The sequence below is a fragment of the Nicotiana tabacum genome, chromosome 20 (assembly GCF_000715075.1).
Source record: "Nicotiana tabacum cultivar K326 chromosome 20, ASM71507v2, whole genome shotgun sequence".
In the NCBI taxonomy this organism is placed as follows: domain Eukaryota; kingdom Viridiplantae; phylum Streptophyta; class Magnoliopsida; order Solanales; family Solanaceae; genus Nicotiana; species Nicotiana tabacum.
This window is the reverse complement of record NC_134099.1, coordinates 23,616,579-23,627,918: the sequence shown is the minus strand read 5'-3', so window position 1 is coordinate 23,627,918 and position 11,340 is coordinate 23,616,579. Positions and strand designations below refer to the sequence as shown.

The window sequence follows — 11,340 nt, the reverse complement described above, 5'->3', positions numbered from 1 at the left end:
AAGTCATGGATAAGATTTCACAGATATATATAAAACATGCGCACATTATGCCGAGGTCGACGGCCCGATCCAATAGAAAATAAACTGTGCACTACCAGAGGGTCGAATGGTGCGAACCATAGATGCATCTATTTCTACCGAGGTGATCGACCCGATCCACAAATATCAATTTATATCAAGAAAACACATGAATGCGCATTTATTTCCAAGTAAAGTCATACAAGTGCCCAACAAGTGTATACATTCGCTTATGTTCCTTTCCAAGTCTCTAGCATATCCTAAGTGATCACATTAGCAAGAAAGTATAGAGACATTCACAAATATAGCATGATACGAGTCCTAGATTACCAGGACAATTAACATAATAGTAGCTACGCACGGGCTCTCGTCACCTAGTGCATACGTAGCCCCCGCATTTAATAGCAAATTACTCAATTATTATACCTATGGGGACAATTCCATCTTACAAGATTAGAAAGGAGACTCACCTCGCTCCAAAGTATACATCCAATGCCAAGAACGAGCCAAAACCCTCAATTTGGAGCCGAACGATCCAAAACTAGTTAAATGAGGTAGGAACTAATCAATATAAGCTCACAAGATCGTATTCTAGCTAATTAAGCAATTTCTCAACCCTTAACACGAGTTTCCTAAAATCCGACCCCGGGCCCACATGCCCGGATTCCGAAATTTTTCGAAGGAAGTTGTTCTCTATAACCTAAGGATCAATAATATATGATTTCTAATTTATTTCATAACCAATTTCGTGGTAAAATCTAAGTTTTATTAAAACCCTAGGTCTAGCTCTAACCCCATGATTTTACCTTAATCCTAGTGTTTAATCTACCTAAAACACAAGTGTTAAACTAAGAATAGGTGGGATAAGCTTACCTCAAGATTCCAAGTAGAAGCCCGCTCTCAAAAGCTCCTAAAATCGCCAATGGAGGAGTGAAAAGTGTCAAAAAATGACTTACAACCCGTATTAAATGAAGCTCACTGCTTCCGCGGTCAGGGTACCGCATTTGCGGTCCCGCATCTGCGAGAAAGGACCGCATTTGCGAAATGGGCTAAAAGGGCTGGGACCGCTTCTGCGGTCTTGAGGCCGCTTCTGCGGTTCGAGAGCCGCTTCTGCGGTTTGGCCTGGCCTTCTCTAGGCCGCATCTGCGATAGATGGATCGCATATGCGGTCTCGCACCTGCGATCCACCAACCGCAGGTGCGGTTATGACAGAAGCAGCAACTTTAGCACTTCTCAAAAATTTCAACTTCACTCGAGTCTCGTCCGACTGATCCTCGGGGCTCCCGGGTCCCGCCCGAACATATCGACAAGTCTGAAATCACGAGACAGACCTACTCGAACCTTCGGAACGCCCGAAAATGCTAAATCTAAGATTCACCCCCCTAAAACCAAATGAATCAAACTTATGAACTTCAAGTTCTTAATTTTCCTCTAACGAGCCAAAATGCCCTAAAACTACTCGAATTGACACCTAATTTTGCGGGTAAGTCTTAAATGATATTTTGGACCTGTACCGGGCTTCGGAACCACCATATGATCCTGATACCCATGAAATCAATCATTAATTAGTTTCTTTAAATCCTTAGAGTTTCAATTTTAACAATTTCTAATAAAAATTCATTACTCGCGCTAGGGACCTCGGAATTCGATTCCGGGCATACGCCCAGGTCCCATATTTTCCTACTGACCCTCCAGGACCATCAAAATCACGAATCTGGGTCCGTTTGCTCAAAATGTTGACCAAAGTCAAACTTAGCCTTTTGAGAAAATCCTAAGGAATCAAATGTCATATTTCACTCCAAACTCCTCCAAATCCCGAACCAACCATCCCCGCAAGTCGTAAATTAGTTAAAGCAAGTGCGGAAAGTTTTATTTAATGGAACGGGGTTCTAAAAAGCAAAACGACCAGTCGGGTCGTTACACTTGCTCTGCCTCAGAACCTTCAAGTACTCAAAGCTGGCTTGGCACCACTTAAGCCTAATTTAGAAATGAGCTCTAAGCTGTATTTCCTTTGATTAAGTAATATTCCATGATTAGATCTCAACACCTCAATCCCTAATAAATACCTCAGTTCTCCTAGGTCTTTGAGTTTGAATTGTTGGTGCAAAGCTGCCTTAGCTTCATCAGTTAAATCCTTATTGCTTCCAGTCAATAGCAAGTCATCAAAATAGATGAGGATGATGACAATATCCTTTCCTGACCTCTTAGTGAACATAGAATAGTCATGAGTGCTTTGTACAAAGCCGGCTCCCACCAATGCTTCTGTGAGTTTCAAATTCCATTGCCTAGATGTTTGCTTGAGACCATATAAGGACTTATTCAGCTTGCACACCTTCTACTCCCCCTGCCTTTGAAAACCCTGTGGTAAATCTGTATAGACTTCTTCAAACAAATCTCCTTGAAGAAAAGCATTAAAGACATCCATTTGGTATAGGGACCAATCTTTTGCAGCTGCAAGTGCTATCACAGACCTAACAGTTACCATCTTTGCAACTGGTGAAAATGTCTCATGATAGTCTAATCCCTCTTGTTGATTGTATCTTTTTACCACTAGTCGTGCCTTGAATCTTTCAACTTCTCCATTTGCTTGGTACTTTAGTTTGTACACCCACTTGGATCCAATAGGGGTTTTACCTGGTAGCAAGTCAACAACCTCCCAAGTCTTATTATCTTCTAATGCTTGTATCTCCTGCTTCATGGCTATGATCCATCTCTCATCCTTTACAGCTTCCTTGAAGTTATAAGGCTCCTTCAAGACTGAGAAAACTGAAACATAGCTTCTATATTTTGATGACATCTTCTCCTGCACATCAATTGTCTCCAAGAAACTAGAACCAAAGTCATTAGATGTGAATGAATGTTGTGTCATTTTCCTAAATGGAAAATAATTCTCCCTAAAGGATACATCCCTGCTAATGAAGAAGGTTCTAGTAGTTAAATCATACAATCAATAGCCCTTCTATATAGAATACTCCATATGAACAGTCGGTCTAGCCCTTGCACCAAATTTATTATCTAGGATCAAATTTATGGCATAGCATAAGCATCCAAAAACCCTTAAATGTGCTTTTGAGGGCTCTTTTTATACAACATTCCATAAGGGCTTTTACCATTTAGTATCCTGGTAGGCAGTCTATTAATCAAGTAAACAGTAGTTTGTACACACTCCCCCCAAAACATATCTGGAACCTGACTTTGAAATTTCAATGCCCTCGCAGTATTTAGTATATGTCTATGTTTCCTTTCAGCTACTCCATTCTGCTGGGGTGTATATACACAACTACTTTGGTGAATGATTCCCTGAGATATCAAGAATTCATTCCACTGTATATTGAAAAATTCTTTACCATTGTCTGTTCTCACAACTTTAACACAAGTATCAAACTGTGTCTTGACCATCAAAATGAATTGCTTCAGAAAAGTAATAGTTTCACTCTTATACTGTATCAAGAAAATCCAAGTAGCTCTAGAGAAATCATCCACAACTGTAAGAAAGTAATGTTTTCTATCATAAGTGCTCTTCTTATATGGTCCTCATACATCCATGTGAATTAAATCAAAAACTCTAGCACTCTTTTTCTCACTGTTAAGAAAGCTAAATCTAGACTGTTTAGCTAAAGGGCAAACAATACACTTATTCTGCATATTATCATCTACTTTATTATGCAAAAAAGAAATATGTTGTATTACAGGAACAGAAGCATGGCCTAATCTCTCATGCCACAAGTAAGTTGTTTCAGCACTTGAACCTCTTACATCCACATTTGCTGCTAAAAGTTTGATTCCTCTTCCTTTCAGTATGTACAAACCTTCATTCTCTTTACCAATCGCATTCACCCTGCCATTGTAAAGGTCTTGAAACACACATAGTATGGGCAAAAATGTGGCAGCACATTTTAGATCTCTAGTTAGCTTGGACACTGACATTAGATTAAACTTAAAGTTAGGAACATGTAGTACATTCTCTAGCTTATCAACATCAGACAAATATGAACTCGCCACATGTTCAATTTTTTTAGTGACACCATTTGGCAATGTCACTTTGTCTTGTATGTTGTCATCTACTCTTCTTACATCATTCATTAAATCTAAGGTAGATGAAATGTGATGTGTTGCTCCTGAATCTACAATCCAATCACCATTCCTTTTGTTTGAGATATGCACACTAAAAGATAATGTTGTGATTATACTTGCAGTTGTTGCTTGATTATGTGCCTTCATGTCATTTGGTGGTGAGTCTCTTAACAAATCTAGAATTTGCTGATACTGTGCTTCTGTAAAGAAGTGGTCTCCTCTTCTAGCTTGTGATGTGCCTGATGTTCCTTGTGAACTCTAAGCCATATTTCCTTCTTCATGATTCACAGAACTTTCCACATGATTTGCAGTTGTTAGAATCCCCTTAGGATGGAATATTTTCCTCCTTCTGAAATCTTCAGGGTATCCTACTATTTTATAATAATTTTTCTTTGTGTGTCCTCTCTATGACAATGTTCACATTGCATAAATTGTTTCCTTCCACGAAATCTTTGACCTCTACCTACTTGCATGGCTAAGGGATCTGACTTGTGACCTAGAACTCCACCTCCTGCACATTGCTGACTCTCATCTTGTGTTATGAGTGTATATGCCTGATTAAGTGTGGGTTCAGTTGTCTTCATTAAAATTTGTCTACGAGCTTGATCATATGTATCATTTAGTCCATCTAAGAATTGCATAAGTCTCTCTTGCTGTAAATGAGTCATGTGTTCTTTAGATTTTGGACAACCACAGTCCGGATTTGGCACCAAAACATCATACTCAGCCCATAGCTCTTTCAATTTGGTGAAATATACAGCTACAGAATCTGCTCCTTGATATAGCCTTGAAATCGATCTGTGTAACTGAAAAATCCGAACTCGATTTACTTTATCAAATCGCTCCTGTAGATCTTCCCAAACTGCATGTGCATCTGATGTATAGATGATCCACTAAGCAGATCTTTTGAAACAGAGTTCATAATCCAGCTGTGCACTCTCACATTGCAAGTCTCCCATTCCTCATGGAGAGTTTTCTCAAATGACTCATTTGCACACACTCCTGTTACAAACCCTAACTTTCGCTTGGCCTTGAGAGCAAGACGCATCGATCTACTCCACAATCCATAGTTCTCCGATCCTGTGAGTTGAATCGGAATTAGAACCAATCCAGGTGTATCTGAAGCTTGGAGGAAGAGTGGATGAGTGTGGTCGATTTTCACTGGTGTTTCTGCTGCCATTGACGCTTATGCAGAATATCAAAAAGGCTAGAAATTGTTTCAAATCAGGAAATGAGAAGATGAATTGGATCAAGTTGTGTCGATTAGTTAGATAAATTCCAAAATCTCACGGATCAGTCTCTATGGCTCTAATACCATGTTAAAAACTGCTATTAGAGAGCTCTGCAACGTGAGGAAGAAGAAGAAGAGGGAATTGGGAAATTTTTCAACTGCATTTACTGTGCTAATAGAATTAGTTATATACAACTAATTAAGAAAATAAAATAAAAAAAAGACCCTCTAACTCCTAGTAATTACATTTGGGTCCTAATAATAACTAACTTCTAATCTAGCTTCTAATCCTCTAACTTCCAATAGTAAGTATAATAAGAAATCACAAAAATTTGTATCAAAAATTCAGAATTCGCACTCTGAGAGTAATTTTCTCCAACTCTTAATATTCTACGAGTAGCTGAGATCAATGTTTATATCCTATGCATAAATCTCCAACACTGGCTATGAACTTGAAAATGCAAAGTAATTTGACGAAATGACCTTAAATCTTAATGTACTAACCCCTAATCGTATTGTTTGGGATCAGATGTAGAAGAAATTGTTTTATCCACTAATAGTGGTTAAATTGGCATATAACCAAATCACACCCCTATTGGATTGAAAAAACTGTGCTGGTGCACAAGAACTGGTGCCACCGCGATCACAAGACCAGTGGTGGTTGACCAGTGGCTGTTGACTTCGTCCGTGATGGCGAAGTCCAGCTCGCGAACACGAAGGGAGTTGGCCTCTTTCGCGAACGCGAGGGGAGCGGGTCAGGCTTTGATTCGCACAAGCAAGGCTTTTATCGCGAGTGAATATCTAACTTCAGTATATTACTGGCACATTTTGAGATCTAGACATTTTTAAAACGCAAAAATGGAAATTAAATTGGATGCATAATATTGGACCGTGTTTTAACATTTCTTCTTCAATAATAGAATAACAGAAAGTAACTCAAACTGTAGAGAAAATATTGTCGTTTAATTTTAGGAAAGTGAAACAATTTTGAGGACAATCTAAAATAAGAAAGTGTTAGACATGTTGAATAGTAATATCTTTCGTTTGATATTTCAATTGTACTTCCATCACATATTATATCGTCTAATATAATTGCTCTCCTTCTTCCCCTTTACAATTCAAGTTCATCACAGTTTCTTTTAATCACAAATTTTGAGAAAAGAGGGAGAGATGTCTTCCGGCGAATATTTGTCTTCAAAAGATTGTGTTTTTGAACATCTGCAACAACTTGACGATGTCACTGATCAGAAAGATATGGTCAAGTTCATTAAACGGGAATTCAAATTCTTGGATATTTTTCTCAGCTTGCAGAGAATCACAGATGAATCCAACATGCTAGAAGATGTCACTCAGAAAATGCAAGATCTGTTTCAAGATGCTGCAGTTGACTTTTCTGAATTACACTTAGCCAAGAACTTTGATATCTGTTCCTTTAAGATGCAAAACAAGATTTGGTCGACTAAAATGGAAATTAGAGCAAAATACTCCTTTCCTAAAATATCATTAGTACCACTTTCAGCCAAATTTGTGATGGAATTCATCGATACTGTGTTGGAGAATCTTCGCGATCCAGCGAAGATTGATGATTCAAGTTCACTTCTTTATGCTCCGAAAACCTTCGTTTGCTTTATTTCAGAGTGGTTCATAGAGAGTCAGAGCCAACATGTTTTCTTCACTCATGTTTTAGCTGTGGCCGGCCATGCATCAATGCTTTTCTGGTTGTATTTACCAGGCGTAGGCGGCGGGAATCAAGATTCAGCTCCAGAGGATATAAATGCTTTGCTTTCTGATTTCTTGCAAATGAGGATTAAGCCCATTCAACCATGCATCCGCAAGATCTATGTTGATATCTATCAAACGTTAAGGTCGACAATACAATCAGGATTTTATCCTTGTTGCGGAAGCCAAATGTATATAGTGTGAATAAGTCACAACTACTATACCAAAAATTATGACATCCACCAAATAATAAATAAGACAATAAAGCAACAATAAAAGGAACACCAGAATTTACGAGGTTCGGCCAACTTTTCCTACTCCTCGGATACAACCAATATTTTATTCCACTCCAAAATACAAGTGAAATAATAATAAAGAGAGAAGATACAAATGTCTTAAACAGATGAGAAGGCAAATGAGATGTGTGTATAAATCCTAAACATTAGGCCTCCTTTTATAAGAAAAAATTCTCACCAAGTTTACTTCCCAACCGATGTGGGATATTGTCATATTCAACAAATCTCCACCTTGGCAAAATTTCACATCTTCAATTCTCTCTCAGTTACAAATTTTGGTTGTGTCTTCATCTTCAATCTTCAGTGTTCAACAATATTGATCAAATCCAAACAATGTTGAAACTTGACCGCAGTCACCACTTTTGTCAACATATCAGCAGGATTCTCCGTAGTATGAATTTTCTTCACTGTGACTCCACCTTCTTCTATAATTTCTCGTACGAAATGATACCGAACATCAATGTGCTTCGTCCTTGCATGATAAACTTGGTTCTTCGCCAATTGAATAGCACTTTGACTATCACAAAAGATTGTGATACTTTTTTGTTCAACACCAAGCTCCTTTAGCAATCCCTGAAGCCAAATTGCTTCCTTCACAGCTTCTGTAATAGCCATATATTCTGCCTCTGTTGTAGACAAAGCAACTGTTGACTGTAAAGTAGACTTCCAACTAACTGGTGCCTTTGCAAAAGTAAACACATAACCAGTAGTTGATCTTCGTTTGTCCAGATCACCCGCAAAATCTGAGTCACAATATCCAACTACAGACTGATTGTCTTCCTTCTCAAAAAGTAACCCAACATCTACAGTATTGTGAATATACCGTAGAATCCACTTCACAGCTTGCCAATGCTCCTTTCCTGGATTATGCATATATCTGCTAATAACTCCAACAACTTGTGAAATGTCAGGTCTCGTACAGACCATTGCATACATCAAGCTACCAACAATATTTGCATATGGTACCCTTGACATATACTCCTATTCAGCTTCATCATTTGGCGGCATAGTAGTACTTAGCCTAAAATGAGGAGCAAGTGGAGTACTAACTGGCTTAGTCTTTTCATCTATGCCAAAACGTTGTAGTACTCTTTTCAAATATTCTTTCTGAGATAAACAGAGTTTCTTTGAACGTCTATCTCTTATTATCTCCATGCCAAGAATTTTCTTTGCCTCACCCAGATCCTTCATCTCAAACTCCTTCTTCAATTGAATCTTCAACTTATCAATTTCTTCCAAATTCTTGGAAGTTATCAACATATCATTAACATATAAGAGAAGATATACAAAGAAACCATCTTTAAGCTTGCGCAATTACACACAATGATCATATTTGCTCCTATTGTACCCTTGCCGCAACATAAACTCGTCAAATCGTTTGTACCATTGTCTAGAAGATTGTTTCAATCCGTACAACGATTTTTCAAGTTTGCACACCATATTTTCTTTTCCAGCAACTTTGAATCCTTCTGGTTGAGTCATGTAGATTTTCTCCTCCAAGTTTGCATATAAAAATGCAGTTTTTACATCCATCTGAACTAGTTCCAAATTCAATTGTGCTACCAAAGCCAACATAATTCTAATGGAGGAATGTTTTACAACTGGAGAAAATACTTCATTGTAATCAATTCCCTCCTTTTGAGCATATCCTTTGGCCACCAATCTTGCTTTGTAGCGAACATCTACTTGGTTATGAAATCCTTCCTTCTTTGCAAATACTCATGTGCACCCAATTGCTTTCTTTCCCTTCGGGAGATTGGCCAATCTCCATGTATGATTCTGATGAAGGGACTGTATTTCATCGTTCATGGCAATCCTCCACTTATCTTCTTCTAAACTTTGGACTGCGTCTTTATAAGTGGTAGGAACATCATCAGCTACAATTGAGGTTGCACAAGCAACCGTCTCTATGAGACGAACAGATTTCGTTATTGTTCTTTTTGGCCTGCTGGTTGCTATTGATTCAAGTTGTTGTTGAGGTTCCTGAGTTGGAATCTCCTCTACTGGCTCTCCTTCCAGAGGGTAATCTTCATTTGTTTCCTCCTCTGCTTCTTGTGTAGGAAAAATAAATTTTCCCTCAAACTCCACCTGCCTAGAAGCACCTTCATTTTGTTTGGTATCTTCTGTTACCTTATTTACCATAGCAGATTCATCAAAGGTAACATCCCTGCTGAATATTACTTTCTTTGTCATAGGACACCATAAGCGATATCCTTTGACTCCAGAAGTAATTCCCATAAAAATAGCCTTCTTTGCCCTTGGATCCAATTTTGACTCTGTCACATGATAATATGCAGTTGAGCCAAACACGTGCAAAGAGTCATAATCTACAGCAGGCTTTCCGTACCATTTTTCAAATGGTGTCTTGCCATCAACAACAGCAGATGGTAAGCGATTAATGAGGTGGCATGCATATGTAGCTACCTCAGCCCAAAATTCTTTGCCCAAGCCAGCATTGGACAACATACACCGTACCTTCTCCAGCAAGGTCCGGTTCATACGTTCTGCCACTCCATTCTGTTGTGGTGTATGTCTGACAGTGAAGTGTCGGACGATGCCATTATTTTCACAGACCTTATTGAAATGATAATTTTTGTATTCACCTCCATTGTCTGTGCGAATACACTTGATCCTTTTGCCTGTTTGATTCTCCACCATCGTCTTCCATTTGAGAAAAATTCCCAACACTTCATCTTTACTTTTCATTGTATACACCCACACTTTTCGGGAAAAATCATCAACAAAGGTTACAAAATAGTGTTTTCCACCCAATGAAGGTGTTTTGGAAGGACCCCAAACATCAGAGTGTACATAATCCAAAGTGCCTTTAGTATTATGGATCGTTGTACCAAATTTAACCCTTGTCTGTTTCTCTTTGACACAATGCTCACAAAACTCCAAGTTGCAAGCCTTTACTCCTTTTATAATCCTTGATCTGATAAAGTTTTCAAGGATTTTCCTCCAGCATGTCCCAAGCGCATGTGCCATAGCTTGGTTGCTTCTGCCTCTTTGTCGTCACTGGATGTCACTGTCGCTATCCCAATAACTGTACTGCCACGATAGCGATACATATTATTGTTCTTCTGATTAGCCTTCATTACCACTAGTGCACCGGAGCATACTCTCATCACTCCATTTTCTGCAATGATTTTGAACCCTTTTGATTCTAGGGCTCCCACAGAGATGAGATTCTTCTTCAAGTCCGATACATATCGAACATCTGTTAATGTTCTGATCATTCCATCATGGTTCCTTAATCGTATTGAACCAATTCCATATGAGGTAAGAGGGTTGTTGTCCGCTGTGTGGATGACTCCATATTTTCCTTCTTGAAAATCCATGAACCAGTCCCTGTTGGGACACATATGATAGCTACAAGCCGAGTCCATCAACTATATGTCTGATGATGTTGATGACTCTGTTGTAACTAATGAGAAGTCTGAATCATCACAATCAGCTACATTTGAATCCATAATGGCCTTTCCATTGCTATGTTTGGCCTTATTCTTCAACTTTGGACAGTCTTTCTTCTAGTGCCCTTTTTCTCGACAAAAGGCACATTCATCTTTGTTAGGTCTGGATCTTGACTTGGATCTTCCCTTCTTTGTCCTCGTTTGATTTTGAGGACGACCCCTCACAAATAGAGTTTCTCCTTATCCGCCCTTCTGTTTTTCTCGCTTTCTTTGTTCATAGCTGTACAAAGCCGAACAAACTTATCTGAGAGAAACTTCGTCATTTCCATGGAGTAGAGTAGTTTCAAGGTGCTCGTACTCATCAGGAAGTGACGCCAACAACATCAAAGCCAAGTCACCATCATCATAAGTTGTATCCATATTTTGCAAATTTGTGACCAACTTATTGAAACTGGTGATATGTTCATTCATCGTGGTACCAGGAACATAGGTGAAGTGAAACAGTCTCTTCTTCATGTACAATTTATTTTGACTGTTTTTCTTCAAAAATTTATCCTCCAGTGCTTTCCATAATTTACTTGCAGAAGTT

The 11,340-nt window shown here is 38.7% G+C and overlaps 1 protein-coding gene across 1 annotated transcript; it reads left to right on the top strand.

Moving 5' to 3' along the window:
- Window positions 1–6,493: 6,493 nt before the first annotated feature.
- LOC142174291 (late blight resistance protein R1-A-like) lies at window positions 6,494–7,946 on the top strand. Its single transcript, XM_075240076.1, has 2 exons — window positions 6,494–7,165; window positions 7,938–7,946. The coding sequence occupies exons 1-2, from the start codon at window positions 6,494–6,496 to the stop codon at window positions 7,944–7,946; spliced, it is 681 nt and encodes a 226-aa protein (XP_075096177.1).
- Window positions 7,947–11,340: the final 3,394 nt, after the last annotated feature.